Source organism: Mustela lutreola, chromosome 12 (assembly GCF_030435805.1).
Source record: "Mustela lutreola isolate mMusLut2 chromosome 12, mMusLut2.pri, whole genome shotgun sequence".
NCBI classification, from domain to species: Eukaryota; Metazoa; Chordata; class Mammalia; order Carnivora; family Mustelidae; genus Mustela; species Mustela lutreola.
The window spans coordinates 73,813,756-73,833,973 of NC_081301.1; the positions used below are offsets into that span (position 1 = coordinate 73,813,756).

At 36.3% G+C, this 20,218-nt stretch overlaps 1 protein-coding gene across 5 annotated transcripts in view; it reads left to right on the forward strand.

The window, feature by feature from the left end:
• The window catches only part of AGTPBP1 (ATP/GTP binding carboxypeptidase 1), a 157,523-nt gene that overhangs the window by 89,791 nt on the left and 47,514 nt on the right, over positions 1 to 20,218 (forward strand). For all 5 annotated transcript variants that reach the window (XM_059141476.1, XM_059141473.1, XM_059141471.1 and 2 more), the window contains 4 exons: positions 3,440 to 4,155; positions 13,020 to 13,103; positions 14,670 to 14,756; positions 14,838 to 14,986. In XM_059141476.1, coding sequence (XP_058997459.1) covers positions 3,440 to 4,155; positions 13,020 to 13,103; positions 14,670 to 14,756; positions 14,838 to 14,986 — 1,036 coding nt within the window. The remainder of the gene's footprint in view (positions 1 to 3,439; positions 4,156 to 13,019; positions 13,104 to 14,669; positions 14,757 to 14,837; positions 14,987 to 20,218) is intronic.

Below are 20,218 nucleotides of genomic sequence, written 5' to 3' on the forward strand. Positions count from 1 at the left end.
ATGGGGAAACTTCCTCTGCTGCATACCGACTTTGATACTGAAGTAACTTCTTGAATCAAAATGGCATCTAGATATTAGATGCCACTTAATTCAGCACTATTCTCTGAATGCCAGTGTTCATAAATCAACAGAGTGTTTTCCTCTTCAACAGCTGTAATGCACAGCCACCTACCTACTACCTCCTTTGTGCCTCCACTGTCTCCTTGGATTAGATGTGGTAGAGGGGCTGGAAGTGAATCATCTTTAAGTTCCTGGTTTTTATACAGTGGATATTTAAGGAATCAATCCCAAAGGAAAAGTTTCATAATTTTCATGACATAATGATTCTTAAAAAGTTAAAAAAATTAAAAGAAGTGCAAATACAGAAAAATATTTGCAAAAAACGGGTTAGAGGATTAGTTTATGTGTGTGTGTATGTCTGTATTTTTTTAATGGAGGAATTTATACAACAAAATAAGAAAAACCCTATATTTCAGGAACAAATAAGTTATCTATGAAGAATTAAACCAGTTAACAGATGAATAGACAATTTTTTGCTTTTCTCATAGGGAAATTAAAATTTAAATGACAGGAGATGATACTTCTTAACTACCACTTTTAAAGAAGTGTTTTAAAACTATAGTAGCTAATGTTGGCAAGGAAGAAGATCAGTTGGAATAGATAACCTCATACAGAGTGAGAATAAATATTAAGATATGTATTATTGGAGAGTATTTGGACAATTTGTATTAAATATTAAAATTGATTGTAGTATCTGTCCCTGTAATTCCATGTCTGTGCTTAGGAAATCGTGCTAAAGAAAGAAAAATTTTATGCAGAAGGATGTTCATTACAGAATTCTTTATAGTAATAATTTTGGAAATGACTTACTTACATGCTTTATGTGTTTAAATCCTTCTCTGTTGTATAAAGGACTTAATGCCCAACTGTGGAATAAAGGTTAAGTCAATTGCGGTATATTTCTTTTATAGAGTCTTATATAGACAAAAAAATATTTATATAAATCTAAAAGGAGAGAAGCTTACTTGATTTGTCAGCAGCATCCTTTTTTTTAAACTTGGCTTTTAGGACATTTTTCTTTCCTGGTATTTGTCTTTCCAGACTGACTTTTCCTTCTCTGTCTCCTTTTCGGTTTTATCTTTATCTCTTCAACCTCTGTAGATTGATTTTAGTGCCCCGGTGTTCAGTTTTTTTTCTTCTCTTTAGTTCTTTCCAATGATGATTTCCATTCTCATTGTTCAGAATAATATCTGTATGATAATGACTCTCAAGTATTTGTCTTCTGGATGGATATTTCTTCTCCATTCTAAACTTATATGTCTAATTGCCTACTTTAATAGCTCACATTTAACCTCTCAGAGCTAAACTAAAGCTTTTCGTTTATTCAGGCAAGCACTTTGGTGCCATATGTGACACCTCTGTCACATATGTGTACCTTCTGTCCTGCCTCTGGTCTTTTGCAGTGTCATGGCACTTCTGGCTCACCGTGCATTTGGAATCCAACCCCTTCTCACCAACTTGCCTAGACTCTTAATTGGTCCTCAGTCCTCAGAAGGATAATAGAACAGTGGTTCTCAACTGGGCTTGTCTCCAGGGCGTGTTTGACAATATCTGGGGATATTTTTGGTGATCACAAATGGGTGGGGATGCTACGGGCATCTAGAGTGGACAGAGGAGAGAGGCCGGGGATGTTGCCAAACATCCTATAACGTGCAAGATGGTGCTGCCTATCTTGCCACCCCTGACCCCTGAAATACAGAACCAAAACCCAACAAAAAAGAAATCACACACACACACACACACACACACACACACAAGTTTGAATTTTTATTTAAATTCTAGCTAGTTAACATTTAGGGTAAAATTGGCTTCATGCATAAAATTTAGTGATTCATGACTTATGTATAACAACACCCAGTGCTCATCCCAAGTGCCCTCCTTAATGCCCGCCTCCCTCCAGTAAACCTCAGTTTGTTCTCTATGGTTAAGACTCTTTTTTTTTTTTTAAATATTTTATTTATTTGACAGAGAGAGATCACAGGTAGGTAGAGAGGCTGGCAGAGAGAGAGGGAAGCAGGCTCCCCGCGGAGCAGAGAGCCCGATGCGGGACTCGATCCCAGGACCCTGAGACCACGACCCGAGCCGAAGGCAGCAGCCCAACCCACTGAGCCACCCAGGCGCCCCGGTTAAGACTCTCTTATGGTTTGTTTCCCTCTCTCTAAAAATGAATTATCTAGATCAAATGTCTCAACCCCTTTGGTTATGAAACCCTGTACTCTAGGTAGTTAAGGAACTCTGTGCTTACACAGGTTTTGTTTTCTTTTGTGTGTGTTTTTTGTTTTCCTAAATTTAAGTCATCTCATGGCATTCCTCTTCCCCAAACTGTCCATTGGCTGCCAGTGTAGCCTGCAAAGCCATACAGTATCTGGTCCTCTTTTACATCTTGGATTTCATCTTGCTCATTCTGTGCCAGCCATCCTAACTCCCTTGCTGGTCTCTGCATACATCAGGCATTCTTCTACTCTGGCTCCTGAGCATGGCAGCCCTTTCTGCCTTTGCTTTTATGTTATCTTCCCAGTGAGGCGTCACAAATCCATGGAATTTCAAATTGTAGCCCATCTTCCCTCCCCTTGGCACTCCCAGTCCACAGTACCAGTACCCCATTCTCCCCTCTTTAATGCTTTAGCCTACTCACCTTCCATAGCATACATTTTTGTCATTTTTAAAGAAAGATTTATTTTAGAAAAGGAAAAGAGGGTGCACATAGGGGTGGGTGCAGAGGAAGAGGGAGAGGATCCTCAAGCAGACTCCCTGCCAAGCCCAGAGCCTCATGGGGTGGGGGACTTGATGTCAGGACCCTGAGATCTTGACCTGAGCTGAAATCAAGAGTGAATGCTTAACCGACTCAGCTACCCAGGTGGGCCTGTGTCATGTTTATTACTTGACGTGTTGACAGTCCTCTCCCTTCCTTCCAAAGAAGGAAGCTGCAAGAGGGAAGAGGTTTTTGTTTCTCTTTTTGTTTTTAAGTTGATGGTATTTAAGTGCCTGAAACATTGCTTGGCACAAAACAGACACTCTAATTGTTGAGTTAATGAATAACAATTCAGTTGTGTGTGTTTTTTTTTTTAATAGGAGCCTGGATGCTTTTAATATCTTTGTGCTTTTCTAAAATTTCCCATATTTCTCTTATATGTAGGCATTATTTTTATAATCGAAAAAGTAAAATAAGTGTAATGAATTTTGTGGCTAAATACTTTGTGTTTTCTTAGTGAAATTAAAACATACTCTTTTATCTATCTTCCTGATTTTCAAATGTTAGGTTTCTGAAGCAGCATATTCAAGAATATAGTCTTAGTTTTGTTAATACATTTTAATATTTACAGGTAAAAGGTTGAACATGTTTTGTTTTTTGTTTTTTGCTTTTTTTTAATTTTCAAAGGACTATGATTTAATCTCCAAAGAACCAAAGCCTTTCGTATTTGAGGGAAAAGTACGTGGTCCTATTGTTGTTCCTACTGCGGGAGAGGAAGCATCTGGGAATCCAGGCAACTTAAAAAAAGGAGTTGTCAGGAATGCAAATGTGTCTCCTAAAGGAGAGGAAGGTGATAAGAAACCTACCTGTATGGATGTGGCAAAAGAAGATATTAAGAATAATGACAGAACATCACAACAGCAGCTAGGTGATCAAAACAGAACTATTACATCCACTCAGGGCGTAAACAATGATATTGTGAAGGCCTTGGACCGAATTACGTTGCAGAATATCCCTTCCCAGACAGCCCCAGGTTTTACTGCAGGAGCCAAGAAGGACTACAACCTCCCTCTTACCGTCCTCACGTGCACTAAAGCTTGTCCACACATGGCCGCTTGTGGAAATGTTCTTTTTGAGGGAAGAACAGTTCAGCTAGGGAAACTGTGTTGTACTGGAGTTGAAACTGAGGATGATGAAGATACAGAGTCTGTTTCATCAGTGGAGCAAGCGTCAGTGGAAGTCTCTGATGGACCCACACTCCACGACTCAGATCTCTATATTGAGATTGTGAAAAATACAAAGTCTGTCCCAGAATATTCAGAAGTGGCTTATCCTGATTATTTTGGTCACATTCCACCTCCATTCAAAGAGCCTATTTTAGAAAGACCATATGGTGTACAAAGGTGAGTTTCAGGTTTCTTCTTTCTCTTAAAACAAGCCCATTGTCAAAATATGGGTACTTAGGAAGAAAAGTATTCTGAATTAAAGTTATTGTCATTTTTTTTATCCTGCTTTGGAAATTTGCTCTTATTTGCAATTGTTCTTATGGGTTAACTTTATTTTCTAAGCTCATTACTTATTCAGATGGAGCCAGCATAATAAACCTGACCATTGGACAATTTAGAAATTTTTATTTAGATGGCATCTGAATATATAGGTTATTTACTAATCTTTAATAAATATTAGTAGCAATATATTAATTTAGTATTTTATTATAATTTGAACTTGATTTAGATTTATGATTTAAAAATGGAAATGTGGACACATATTACTTTGTTGCAAAAATTGAAATTGGAAATACTCAGTATGAAAATTTGGGTCTCATAAAAACAGTAACTAAAGTTATTAGATCTTGCCAATTAATTTTATAAATTACAAATAGTATTAACTATTACCATCTAGTAATACCTGGCCTCTAAGTACATTTGTGGTGCAACTTGACTCTTTTCAGTGATTATGTTTAGGGTTTTGTGATGATGGTTTACTAGTACCTAATCTCTGTGCTCTTGTTATGAGTATAGCACATAATGATACAGAAGACACTGCTGTGGGCATTTGATTTTCCTTGGACTATAGGCTTTTTTAAAACAACAGTTGTATCTTCTTAATTTTTTAATATTTAATGTATTATATAAATTAATCATTTTTACTTAGCAACTTAGTGTGTGTTTAATGGTACCATTTGGCTCCTTGACCCACAGGTATGGAATCACATAAGATGTAGCATCAGAACTGGGAAAGGTGTGTAGAAGTGGGCGTGGCTCTGGCATCCACTGGATGCATCACACACACACACACACACACACACACACACACACTGCACTGTCCAGAGGCACCTGGCTTCTTAGAGTGCCAGAATGGCCTTCAAAAGGCCAGTGAAGCTCCCAACTAGGAGGAAATACTGTGTAGTATGGCTTGCCATCTTTCAAAATGAAGTATATGTACTAAATTAGAAACTTCCACGTGGTTCTGTATTCCCAAAAGAAAGAATGCATAAGTCTCATACCAGGAGGACCAGGAGGTGGGGACAGAAAATAGTCCTACCTATCTGTGGCTCGCAGTTCCACTAGGGGACTTGGTACTTTCTGTCCCTGTACCTCTGAGCTCTGCAGGGTTAGTAGTCCTGGTTCCCAGAGTGGATGTTGTCTTTCCATGGGTGATGTAAAAAGGGTACAACTTCCCTACAGGCTGCCAAGGGTGTCTTTAGACTCTTGTGTCTAGGACCAGCAGGCATCTTGACCCAGATCAGCTAAAGGAGGTGAGATTGCTTGTACACCATGGCAGCAGGTCGACTATGTGTGGAACTCAAGTGATTCACTTGTTTTAAGCATGAGTGGGCATGTCACAGCCTCTCAGAATGAGAAGAGATGATTGCCAGGGGCTCAGACTCCTCTAAGTTTGGGTCACTTGCAGGGTGGAGCTGAGTGGGTGGGGGCTTTAGATTGATGCTGGAGGATTGAGATGAGGCATTGCAGCCTTGGGGAGGTTGCAGTGTTGGAAACAAAGTTCATCCTGGTCACATTTGTCTTCTCAGGTTCTCCTTAGGAAATGCCCACAGGAACTGTGGGGGAACTGCATGGGAACTGCATTTGTTCCTTCAAGTGACAATAATTTGAGCCTGGAGGAACAAATGCATGTTGCAAGCATACTTGATCCAGTTGGTTTGACTTGATAGGCATGACGAGTTAGTGGGGTGTGTCCTGGCAGGACAGGGCACTCTGAAAATCAAGTCAGAGTGTTCGGATTCTAGGCATGGCTCTCTCACTGATTCTGTGTGTGTATGTTTGCACGAAATAACTTAATTTCTCTAGATATCAATTTTATTTTCAAACAATGGATTGATGCCCGTTAGTAACCCGTATTAAAGTATAAAATAATAGTGTGTCATGTAGTACAGCAAAGTATTATTTCATAAACTTTTGTTTCAGGGGCATGTGTGTATGTGCATGTGCACACACATAGCAGTCATTTTTTTTTTTTTTAAAGATTTGTTTTAGAGAGTGTGCCCAGGGGAAGGGGCAGAGGGAAAGAGAGAGAGAGAGAGAAAATCTCAAGTAGGCTCCCCACTGAGTGGGAAACCTGATGTGGGGCTTGATCCCATGACCCTGAGATCATGACCTGAGCCAAAATCAAGAGTTGGACACTTAACTGACTGAGCTACCCAGATGACCTATTAGGACAGTGATTTTTTTTTTTTTTTTGAAAGATCTTATTTATTTATTGGAGCAAGAGAGGCAGAGATAGGGCAGGAGCAGGGAAGAGAGGGAGAAGAAAGCTTCCTGCTGGGCAGGGACCCTGATGTGGGACTTGATCCCAGGACTCTGGGATCATGACCAGAGCCAAAGGCTGTCGCTTAACCAACTGAGCCACCCAGGCACCCAGTACAGTGAATTTTAAAATGTATTTCTAGTAGGTAATGATCAGAAAACTTTGTCATTCACCTTGAAAACACATATGCAAACTATGGCCTGTTGTATCAAATATAGCTCACTACTGCCTGTTTATGTTCAGCCCACAAGCTAAGAGTGGTTTTACATGTTTAAATGGTTCTAAAACAAAACATTTTGTGACACATGAAAATTATATGACATTCATATTTGTGTTAATAAGTAAAGATTTTTGGGGGCACAGCCATTCCTATTTGTTTATGTATGATCTGTAACTATTTTGGTGCCACTATGGTAGAGTTGAATGATTGTTGTAGAGACCGTGTAGCTTGCAAAGCCTAAAATATTTATTATTTGTTTCTTAAAGGAAAAGTCTGCTTGACCTCAGTAGCTAGGTCTGAAGGCTTCCTGGTTCTGTATATGTGATAAAATATCCAATACAGGCCAGGTAGTAAGTATTTCTTATTACCCAGAAATGCTCGGTTTTTGAAATACTGCATTGAGGAGGTTGTTTCTAGTTTGCTTATCTTATTTGCCTAGTCTTCTGCAACTTAGGTTTTGAGCAAATGATAAATGTTTTATAAATTACTTGCCAACTTATAGCCCAGCCCCTGTTCAAATGCAGTAAAATTATAAATGAATAATGTCAAAATTAATAAGAATTTCTTGTTTGATCATTTTCAGAAAAAGGAAGCATTAGACTTTTTAAAATTAGTAAAAATATTTCTGTTAGTTTGAATTTCTACTTTCCAAATATCACTGATCTTTATTTTTTTTTTAAGATTTTATTTATTTATTTGACAGACAGTGATCACAATTAGGCAGAGAGGTAAGCAGAGAGAGAGAGAGAAAGAGAGAGAGAAAAGGGAGGAAGCAGGCTCCCCACTGAGCAGAGAGTCCGATGTGGGACTTGATCCCAGGACACTGGGATCATGACCTGAGCCAACCTGAGGCAGAGGTTTTAACCCACTGAGCCACCCAGGTGCCCCTATCACTGATTTTTTAAGCATTAATATTTTTGAAAATAATGCAGCAAATGAATAAAACTTCATTAAAAATTTCTTCACCTCATATAGAAGAGGTAAAACCTATTATAAGCTTCGTATTTCATTGTACTTAACCCTTGAAATTTTTTTTTAACTGTAATCACATATTGATAATTACTTGAATCTGTATTTTTTATTTAAGTTGGCTTACAAATTAAAAGTGTAACTTACCAAAAAAAAAAAAAAAAGTGTAACTTACCTCTTGTGTTTTAAAGTGTGCATAGCAGGGCGCCTGGGTGACTCAGTGGGTTAAGCTGCTGCCTTCAGCTCAGGTCATGATCTCAGGGTCCTGGGATCGAGTCCCACATCGGGCTCTCTGCTCAGCAGGGAGCTTGCTTCCCCCTCTCTCTCTGCCTGTCTCTCTGCCTACTTGTGATCTCTCTCTATCAAATAAATAAATAAAATCTTAAAAAAAAATAAAGTGTGCATAGTATTTTTGGGTGCATTTTTCCTGTTTTTCATATTCTGTAAAATAGAGAATGAGAAAACGTAGAAAGAAGAAAGGTCACTTTGCCCCATTCACCAGAGGTGGTAACTTTTAGCATTTGATTTTACTTTCCATTATTTTTCTGTGTGTTTTAAGATTGTCTAACTGTATTTTATAATAGAATATAATTTGTATTGCCTTGTTTTAAAAAGCATTTAAGACCTTGTACCAACATACTTTTATCAAAATAAAATGAAATATACGACAAAGAAATACCATGACTCTTAATCACAGAAGTATTTCAGCTTCTCTCAAAATAAAAGAAATGCAAATTAAAAAGTGCTGAAATACCATGTCCTACATAAAAATTGCCAAAATCTAGACATTTTATAGCTCATTCTATTAATGAGGCTGTGGAGGAACAGGCTCCCTTATACATTGATAATGGGATTTCAGATTGATAGTACCTCTTGTGGAGGGCAGTTTTACAGGGTCTGTCAAGATGAACAATACACATTTCCTTTGACATGTAATCCCACATCTGGGAATTTATAAGTTATATGCATGGTATAATTTACACATACGTGAAATGGTGTTTAAAGTTTTTTGTTGCAGCGTTGTTCCCATGCCAGATTAGTTTAATACATTATGGTGTATCTTTTCTGTGACTACTGTGCAGTGATTAAAAAATAGAAAGATCTCTAGGCACTGATGGAAGGAGCTATAAGATGCTTACAGAGGGAAAGTAATAATAGTAGTTAACTGGATGGAGGGAGGATATGGGTTGTTTGGCTCTGTGTCAATTTATTACCTGTTCATAAATTTAAAATTAAAAAGTAGGTGAGGGTCGCCTGGGTGGCTCAGTGGGTTAAAGCCTCTGCTTTTTGCTGAGGTCATGATCTTAGGGACCTGGATAGAGCCCCACATTGGGCTCTCTGCTCAGCAGGGAGCCTGCTTCCCCATCTCTCTCTGCCTGCCTCTCTGCCTACTTGTGATCTATCTGTCAAATAAATAAATAAATAAATAAATAAAATCTTTAAAAAAATAATAAAAAGTAGATGAAAGAATTGTGGGAAAGACAAAAATAAGGAAAGCAAAACCCTGAATTTCTTTATATTAAGTCTAGAATGGCTCAGGGGAAATGTAAGTACTTCTGGAACAGACATAATAGCAGAACTCTTAGTAGGAGCAACAGCAGCAGGTAACTTTTTTTGAGTGTTTTTTATGGGCCAGACAGAGAACTAAGTAATCAGCACTTTTTATGCCATGTATATGTATAAAAAATAAAGTAAGGTGTATCACTTGGCTTTTGTGAGGAACTTGCTATTCTTCCTCTTACTTTATGCAAGACTGTGCTGAAGCTAGGGTTTTTGAGCAATTTATCCAAGATTACATTGTTAGCAAGTGGCAGAGCCAAGAGTCAAACTCTGGTCTAGGTCAAGAGCCTGTCCTGTCCATCCTTTAGATAGAGTGATCATGTATATGTGGTTGTGGTTAAACCATACTCTCTATAAAGATTATCTTCTGTGGATCCTCAGGGAGTACTTGTGTGATGAACAACATTTCCCATAATACCTCTAGAGTAAATATAGCATTGAGATGTATTAAATTCTTTCTTGTAATGCTGCTCTGTCCTGGTTAAAACCTAACTAACACAGGACAGTGTTGCTGGTGGCCGCATATTGTATGACCTTCTGAGTATTTTCTGTTCAGACTGCCCTGCGGGAATTATCTTCTGGGCGAAGCCTTTGATATATACTGAATGTCAATAGGTTTGAGGTTACAGTCCCTGAGGGTACCTGGAAAATTTTTATTGTTTTGTTTTGGCTAGAAATCTGTATATTTTAATAAGCAGGTAAGGTAAAGGAAGGATTGATATTTTATGAAAGTTGTGTTGCTTCACACAAATCCATATCTGAATAAAGGACTGGTTTCCCTCTTTATTAACGAGGGCTGATGGCAGGGGAGATATTTCCCTCAAATGTAATTTTACATGGACCACTATGTCCCCTAAAATACAATGTCACAGGTTGAAAACCAGTGGCCCATTGGCTATATTAACTTGCCCATGATTTTGGCTTCACTTGCAGACCGGTTTTTGTTGTTTTGTTTTGTTTTGGCTTGCTGATTGCTAGCATTTAAGATTTGGGAGATTCCCCATAGAAATCTAAGTTTCTGATGTTTCTTGAAATTGGTATGATAGCCTTAACCTATGGTTCATACCTGGCAGTTTTAGATAGAGGCTGTGTTCTACAGTTCTCCACAATGGTCACTGGGTCAGCACACATAGTTAGAGCTGCCTGCTACATGGCTGTCAGTGCTGTTCTGACACACACTCTCTCTCTTTCTCTTTTTTTAAAAAAAGATTTTATTTATTTTTTTGACAGAGAGACAGAGATCACAAGTAGGCAGAGATGCAGGCAGAGGGACAGGAGGAAGCAGGCCCTCCTGCTAAGCAGAGAGCTGAATGGGGGGCTTGATCCTAGGACCCTAAGACCACGACCCAAGCCAAAGGCAGAAGCTTAACCCACTGAGCCACCCAGGCACTCCTGACCCTCTCTTACATTAAGGGACTTTGCTGTAGAACTGAGCTGTTGTATCAGCCTGTTAATAACATTTTCCTTAAAAAAACAAAACAAAACAAAACTCAGACTTTTGTAGGTACTATTTTTTGCACATTTGTGGTATCAACCTTATTTACTAAATTATTCTGACGAGTGGATATATTTAGTCTTTCACACATACTTGAATACTCACTTTTTTTTTTTTTTTTGATATGGCATATCTGAATATATGTGAGTGCCATCTCTTGTCAAAGATCTGGGCGATACGAAATTTGGACTTGTTTGTTATTGTAATTAATAGCCTTTTTTTAAAAAAAAAAGATTATTTATTTATTTATTTGACAGACAGAGATCACAAGTAGGCAGAGAGGCAGGCAGAGAGAAGTGGGGAGGCAGGCTCCCCGCCAAGCAGAGAGCCTGATGGGGGCTCTATCCCAGGACCCTGGGATCATGACCTGAGCTGAAGGCAGAGGCTTAACCCACTGAGCCACCCAGGCGCCTCCATAATTAATAGCTTTTTAAAAGGTTTAGGAAGAATTTGGCATTTGAAAGTGATGATATTGAGCCTAACTCAAGGATTTATATCATAATCCTTTGATACTCATTTTTTTTGATAGACTGCTTATCAGTGATGAACTATTTTTTGTAGAATAAACCTAAAAATAAATTTAGAGTTGTACATTCTTAATTTTTCCTGTATTATATTTATCACACCTTTTAATGTTTTCCTGATAATTTTGAGTTCATCAGAATAGATTCTTAGCTTATTCTGAAATTATACTGTGATATGATTAGATATATTTCTAAATTATATGAGAGTTAATACTCCATAATCACAAAGAAGTATCTTTGTGCAGGAGACAATTTCACATCTACCTGAAGTTCTTTAGTGGATTCTTTTTTTTTTTTTTTTTTTTTTTAAAGACTTTATTTATTTATTTGACAGAGAGAAATCACAAGTAGATGGAGAGGCAGGCAAAGAGAGAGAGAGGGAAGCAGGCTCTCTGCTGAGCAGGGAGCCCGATGTGGGACTCGATCCCAGGACTCTGAGATCATGACCTGAGCCGAAGGCAGCGGCTCAACCCACTGAGCCACCCAGGCGCCCGACTTTAGTGGATTCTTAACATTTTATTATAACCATTTTGGCAAATTTTCCCACTTTGCTCTATTAGTAAATCAGTAGACCACAGTTCTAGTCTGCATTAACAGTCTTTTTATTGTTTAAAGTTATTTATTTATTTATTTGTCAGAGAGAGAGCGAGAGCGAGCGCGTGCGTGCACATGCAGGGGGACAGCAAGCAGAGAGAGAAGCAGGCCTAGGGAGAAGCAGACTCCCCACTGAGCAAGGAGCCTGGCTCCAAACTTGATCCCAGGACTCTGGGATTATGACCTGAGACGTAGGCAGATGCTTAACCGACGGAGCCACCTAGGCGTTCCTGCATTACCAATCTTTAGCTGAAACAGACAAACTTAAAATTTAAATCATTTCATATAATTGGCTTCCTCTTTAAGAATAAGTGCTAATATGACAAGTGACACTGTGACTATTACCACCAACAGACATCTTCCCACCAGGACCCTTGAGGCCAGCCTACCTGGAATTCCAGGCATCCGGTTTTATGGTCAACATTTATTCTGGTTTGGTTACAGTTTGGTGCCACTTTCAGTGATGGGTATATTCCTTGGCTTAATTACTGACAGGGAGAATTGTGGGGTCTGTGTGTGGCTCACTCTTCTAGGACAGTGGCAGGTATTTTAGGAATTTTTCAGTTAGTTGGTGTCCATTTTGTTGGACTGAAATAGGGGGAGATCGGGCCTAGAGAATCCTGGAGTTTCAGGGTCCACACTTGCTTCCTGACACAAGTGTTCCCCTTCCCTCCACATTTCCTCTCCAGCCACAGAAGAGAGCACAGATTTTGTGGAATGTGTAAACTGTTTGCCATTTGCGTTTTAGCTGAATTCCAGTAAGGGTGGGTTTAAAAAATCTCCTTTGTATATAATTTCTGGCTTCTTAGATCTTTACTGCTGTTATTATGCATGTAAAATTATTTGCTTAAGGACTAGAGTGTAGCTTCATACTATTTCTATGTAGAAAGTTGTCATAAACATTCAAGTTTTTTTTAAGCTGTTCGACTTAACAGCTACATGAAAATCCTGATTTTTGTCTTGTTATGTATTGATAATTTTTTGTGTGTACAAAATACATAGAGGAGGGATCATTTTTCTTTTAAGAAAGTTTTGTCATTTTATACGTTTTTCATCTAAAACTTATTTTGGAGAAAGTTGTGCCTTGGCATAATAATAATGAATTTCGGTGGTCACACTTCTCTTTTATGATTTCAGGACAAAAATTGCTCAAGATATTGAGAGGTTAATACATCAGAGTGATATCATAGATCGAGTGGTGTATGACTTAGATAACCCCAAGTAAGTCTGTTGTTGCTTTTACTTTTATTAGTTTTATTTGTACTCTCAAATTTCAGTGTTGTTTGTAAAAGATAAAAAAAAAATAGAGCTAAATTCCACCTAGTTTGCCCTTATTCCATTTTCATCTTTTAGCAGGGATGTAATGGTAAAGTTAATCATGTTAATTTGAATATATCACAGCCTTTTGCTTTTGTTCATAGGTAGACTTTCAATGGGCTTAATAAGGGAAAGGTCACAAACTGATAAAAACATCTCTAATTACCTGCAGTGGAGAGAGTGGAGATTTCACATGGAAGGCTGCAGTTTTGTCCTGTAATACTGAACCTTCATTTCCTTGGGACAACAAATTACCATCCCTTATAGAAGGAATATGTGGTTGCCAATTTCTCCGTGGTCCCTGTTATTCTTTCTCATCTTTTACTGCTTACAGTATGCATTGGTCCTTTCTATTACTTTCCAGACCTTTGAGGCCATTTGCTTATGATGCTTCATGCATTGGTATTATTTATGGTTATCACTGGTATCATCACATTTTAGGGTTTAAATATAAGTAAATAAATGAAGATTAGAAATGATGAATGTGACTATTATTTGCCTTCTCAGAGGAGAAATTTAATTAGCCCTCAATGGGTTTCCCCCTCCTTTAACATTCTAATATTTGGGGGTAAATTTAATATCTTACTGGTCTTTTTGGAGGAAATAAAACACCTTTTAAAGATCTTTGTCAGAGAAATAAGGATAAAAGCTGTATCAAACTGATTACTGAATTTGGAATAATCTTAAAAATGGAAACCAGATCTCCTTATTCAAAATATCTTAGTTATTTCAGTTGTAATTCTGTGTCAGATCAGGCAGGTGTGATAAAAAGAGAAACTCAGGAACCTTGAGGATAGCATAGAGACCAGTGCTATTTCTAACTTAAACGACTTTGGCAAAGTCCTTGAGCTTCTTGGAGTCTTAGTGTCCCCCTATTAGAGTGTAAGCTTCAAAAGAGCAAGCATTTGTATTTAATCAGGGAAACAGACAGACAGACAACTAAAATTGAATCTGGAACCTAGTAGGCAATCAGTAAATACTAAGTAGTGACTATGTAAAGTGAAGATAATACCTTTACCTTCTTGGTACTAATTAAATAAGATAATATCTGTTATCTAATATAGCACTATAAATTTAAAATGAAATTTTTACCTGAGAACTACATAGTTTAATTAGAATTATTGCTACTTAATACAGGTCATGTGCATTTAAAAAAAATCTGGCCTTTTTATATGATTATTAGTATTTCGGAATGACATTTATTCAGTGAGGTGGAATTTCTTATTTTGATTATCATTCACTGTAAATGTGAGAACACATCTCTACTTGTAGTTTTAATTTTTAAATCTATAAATGTTAGCCAGAGTTTGTGTTTTGCTTGTGTTGGTTGTATTTTTTTGGTTTAAAAATAATGAGGGTGAAGTGGCCATAGTGGTATAGTTTTAATTTGTAGTGTAATTTTATTTATCTTTTGTTCACTTATTTACATGCAATGTATTTTATTAAACTTATTTCAAAAATTTTGTTTAGTTACACTATACCAGAAGAAGGAGATATATTGAAGTTTAACTCCAAATTTGAATCTGGGAATCTGCGCAAAGTAATTCAGATTAGAAAGTAAGTCATTTAAGTTCACATTTTGTCTATACATAGATATTTTCCTAATTCTAATCAGATTTCTATATTTTCTATTTTCAGAAATGAATATGATCTTATTTTGAACTCAGATATAAATAGCAATCATTATCACCAGTGGTTTTACTTTGAAGTCAGTGGAATGCGACCGGGTGTTGCTTACAGGTTTAACATCATTAACTGTGAAAAATCCAACAGTCAATTTAATTATGGTAAGACATGTTTTGTTCCCCTAATTTTAAAAAGTATGTAGGCATCTTAACCGAGGGACAGGAGTTGTTTTTTTCTTTTAATTATTGACTTGTTTAAAAAGGTTCATTGTTCTTTTTTCTCTAGTTCTCAAAATTCAGGTATTTATTATGCAGAATTTAAATAAACTGAGTTTTGCTTTGATGGAGAAAAACCCTTTAAAATGTAGTGAATATCTTTGATTTTATTCAAATCAAATACAACCAAAGATTTATTACTAATGCTGCATAAAATCTAGTTTTTTATGTCAGTTTATCTAGAGGAGAATTACATAAAGTCATCTTTTTAAATTTTTAATAATCTCCCAGAAATATGATAGAAGTTGAGGAAAGTTCTCACATTCTCTTCACTGAATTTCCTCAAGTGGTTACGTCCAGAGTCAGGATTTGACGTTGGTGCAGTGCGGGTGCAGAGTTTCATGCCATTTTACTACATTTGTAGGTTCTTGAACCAGTCACGGCAAACCAAGATGCAGAATACTTCTGTCACCACACAGCCTTGTGCCCCTCCTTTATCACTCACCTTTCAGCAAGATACTAGCTGTAGTTTTCTGCAGATTTTAAAATCTAGTTGAGGAGGTTTCCTTCTATTACTCTTTGCTGAGGTTTTTGTTTTGTTTTGTTTTGTTTTTAATCATGAGTGGGTGTTGAACTTTGTCATAAGCTTTGTTTCAGTTGGTCTGATCATTTTCTTTTCTTTTAGATTGTTTTTCTTCTTTAGATTGTTACGATGGTATATTATATTGATTGAGTTTTGAATACTGAACCAGCCTTTTTTTAAATTATTTTTTAATTTATTTTTTATTTTTTTAAAGATTTTATTTATTTATTTGACAGACAGAGATTACAAGTAGGCAAGAGAGGCAGGCAGGGAGAGAGAGGAGGAAGCAGGCTCTCTGCGGAGCTGAGAGCCCGATGTGGGGCTCGGTCCCAGGACCCTGGAATCATGACCTGAGCCGAAGGCAGAGGCTTTAACCCACTGAGCCACCCAGGCACCCCGAACCAGCCTTTTTTTAAATGATGGAATAAAGTCCACTTTGTCATTGTGTATAGTTGCTAACATTTTGTTAAGAATTTTTGTATTTATGTTCAGGAAGAATATTGAGCTATAATTTTCTTTTTTCTTTTTGTATTCCGTTTCTTCTTGGTATGGTGGTAATACTAACCTCATAAAATGGTTTGGGAAATGTTTCCTCCTCTGGTTTTTTGGAAGAACTTGTATAGATTCAGTGTTAATTCTTTTTTTTTTAATATAACTTTTTTTTTTTTTAATTTATTTATTTGACAGAGATCACAAACAGGCAGAGAGGCAGGCAGAGAGAGAGAGGAGGAAGCAGGCTCCCCGCTGAGCAGAGAGCCCAATGCGGGGCTCGATCCCAGGATCCTGGGATCATGACCTGAGCCGAAGGCAGAGGCTTTAACCACTGAGTCACCCAGGTGCCTCTCAGTGTTAATTCTTAAACATTTGATAGAATTTTCCAAGTGAAACGATCTGGATCTGGAAGGATGTCTTTTTTGATAGTCTTTGAATTACAGACTAAATTTCTTTAATAGTTTTAGGGCTGTTCAAATTATTTCATCTGGAGTGAGTTGTGATATATGGTAGTTTGTGCTTTTTAGGAATTGATCCATTTCTTCTAAATTGTCAAATGTGTGTGTAGATTTGGTCACAGTATTCCCTTACTAACCTTTTGAGGTCTGCATTGTCTGTAGTGACACCCCTTATTTTCTTTTTGTTTTCCTTTGTCAGTCCTGCTAGAAGTTTGTCAATTTTCTTAACTTTTTCCAAGAACCAGCTTCTAGTTTCGTTGTTTTTTTTTTTTTCTCATGAGACAGTTTTAAAAACTCTAGTGTTGTACCAGCAAAAATATTAATAGTTGTTAAGTGTGAATATGATGATGCTTTTTAAGGGGCATTTCTGGAAATTACAGCTTTCAAGAGTTGAAAACGGTGTGTTCAGTTGTCATTATTTTCGTGGAAAATAGGAAACTGTATATGCTGGATGATTACATGTGTGGGATAACAGCTTTAGGCAGATTGACTAATTTAATGCAGTAATTATAGGAAGATTGGATAAACTAATATCTGGTTTAGTTATAAGCATTTTTAAAAGTTTTTAAATATTTTATAATCTTACTTTAATCCCTTTTTAATGTGTATTAAGGAGTCAATGGTTATATTTTGCATGGAGAATGATATGAATATTCTTGATACAAATCTATTTAACATTCTTTGTTTTTGGGATTTGGGGGCATAACTAGTAATCACTGGACGTCACGTTTCTTAGAAAAATTTACTTTTGACCCTAAACCTTCATATAATTTTTAAAAATTACCTTATTTGAAACTCAGATTATTACAGCAATTAGAAAATCTCGTTTTCCATATTTAACTTGTAAGTGTAATGCAAGCATAGTATTTTAGAGGAGAAAAGGACAATCAATGAAATGGAATTATATTTGTATTTTGGGTGCTCCATAAGAGCATATAAATATAAAAAGGCTTTCGATTCCTGAAATGATCATTTTCAAATTTTAGATCTATAGGTAGATGACCTCTCTACTAACTGTTCTTATTTGTTTACTTTTATAAAATAATATTTTATAAATAATATTTTATTTATAATAATATTTTATAATAATATATTATATTAATAATATTTTAATATATTAATATTTTAATATTATAATAATAATATTTTAATTTTTAAAATTAAAAGCTTATAGGGTTGGGAGGCTCAGTTGGTTAAGTGGCAGACTCAATTTTGGCTCAGGTCATGATCTCAGGGTCCTGAGGTTGAGCCCTATGTTGGGCTCTGTGCTCAGCAGATACCCTGCTTGAAATTCTTCCTCTCCCTCTCCCTCTGTTCATGCTTGCTCTCTCTCCCAAAAATAAATAAATACTACATACATAAAATTAAAAGCTTATGTTTTGGACCAGTGCTCTATTTTTTTAAAAAAATTATTTAATTAAAATTCTTTTCTATTTTTTTTTGAAACCTATACCTCTGTGTGATACATTTAAACAACAACAACAACAACAACAACTCTTCCTTTAGTGTCATTTTAAATTTAAAATAAATAAAATTTTATAACTGAAACCAAATCAAAGCAATGAGACAGATGACTACTTTATTTTAAAATTTTCCCTTCTCCTTAGTACTTGCCCTTTGGGTATTCTTGTGTGTTCGTCATACTTTCCAACTCAACCTCATAGGGATTTGGGTGGTGTCAAGAAAATTAAAACCATCAACAGTGCATCATCCAGAAATAATCACTTTAATATTGTTGTTTTTTTCTAACCCTTTTCTTTTTTTATTAAGGCAATATATGATTTCTACATATACACAGTTAGGTATATATTAAAAAAAAAATAAGACATGTAACCCATGCAGTTTCACAGTTTGTATATTAACCAAACATTATATTGTTAATGCTTTTTCTGGTAAATATTACTCTGAAACAGAGTTTAAATGGACATCCTACAGAGTTACTAGAACTTAACCAAACCTTTCTTTGTTGTACATTTAAGTTTCTAATTATTTTCTATTTTAAATAATGTGAGATCAACATTATTGTATAAAATATTTGTGTATATAATTATTTAGTTACAAATTCACGAAAGTGGAATATCATTGACTGCCAGCTGTGAATACTTTTTTTTCTGACGAGTAAGCAGTGGATCTTTTTTTTTTTTTTAAAGATTTATTTATTTTAGAGAGAGAGGGAGAGAGCGAGAGCACTCATGTGCAGTGAGGAGGGAGGGGGAGAGAGTTTTAAGCAGACTCTCCACTGAGTGGGGAGCCTGATGTGGGGCTTGATCTTATGACTTCGAGATCACCACTGAGTCGAAATCAAAGGTGGGACACTTAACTGAGTGAGCCAGCCAGGCGCCCTAAATAGTGGATCTTTATGTGGGAAATTTGGCAAATTAAAAACTATTTAAGGGTGCCTAGGTGGCTCCGTTGTTAAGCATCTGCCTTCAGTTCAGGTCATGATCCCAGGGTCCTGGGATTGAGCCCCACATGGGGCTCCTTGCTCAGTAGGAAGCCTGTTTCTCCCTCTTCCACTCCCCCTGCTTATATTCCCTCACTCGCCATTTTTCTCTTTCTGTTAAATAAATAAATAATAAATAAACTATAAAATTTTTTTTTAAAAAAACTCATTTAGAGAAGAATCTTACAGGAAGAAGAGAAAACCACCATTTAGCATTTTGCTATCCTCAAACTTATTCACATAATTTTAATATTAAATTTTTTTCTTTTATAGATTCATTTTACAATACGAAAATTCACACAAAACTATTTTAATTGCACAATATTTTATAAAAGAAATCTTGCCATGCCATTCAGTATTTTCAGTGACATCATTGCTATGTTTTTATAATATTTTGTTGAGTAATGTACAATGATTTTTTAATGATAACAGTTTGGGAATTTAAGTTATTAGCATTTCAGAATTATAAGCTGTGCTGTGCTTGATATCCTTAATTATTTTTTGTGTGTGTATATTTCTGATTATTGCATTGCTACCAATTCCTCCAAGTAGAATTTATCAAAGAAAATGAATATAGATTCCTGAAGACTAGGGAAAAGGGGTACTTTTTGTGCTGGTAAGGGTGTTAAATTAGTTCAGCCTTTTTCAAGTGCATTTGATAATATGCTTTCATTGTTAATAATTAATCATCTAGGATTTATTTTGGTATATTCTGTGAATTGGGATCTCACTTAATCCTATCGTTAGTAGTTAAGTCAGTATTTGTCAATATTGACAAATTGAGTTATTTCCTCAAATGTTTATATTTATAACTCTGTTCTGGACCCTCTAGTGAAAGAAGGGGAGGAAACATTACTTAGAAGACATTATATGTGGTTGGTCTGTGGGAGCTCTTACAGAAAAATGGTGTGGTTAGTAAAAACAGTTTGGAAACTGGTCGGTGAGATAGCACTATTAACTTGCACATAGTTACTGCCTTTTTGAATCTAGGTTGAATTATTCTGACCTTCCACTCATATTATTTGTCCCCACTGGTTTGAAATACCACAGTTCTCAGAAGCAGTGGACTAGCATTTGTTTGGGGGCTGTTTGTTGCTCTAGTACCACTTGATTTTAATGATCCGAGACTTTCTGTTTAGTGTAATGTCTTTGTTTTTTTTTTTTTCATCTTTTAAAAAAATTTTATTTTAATTTTTTCAGTG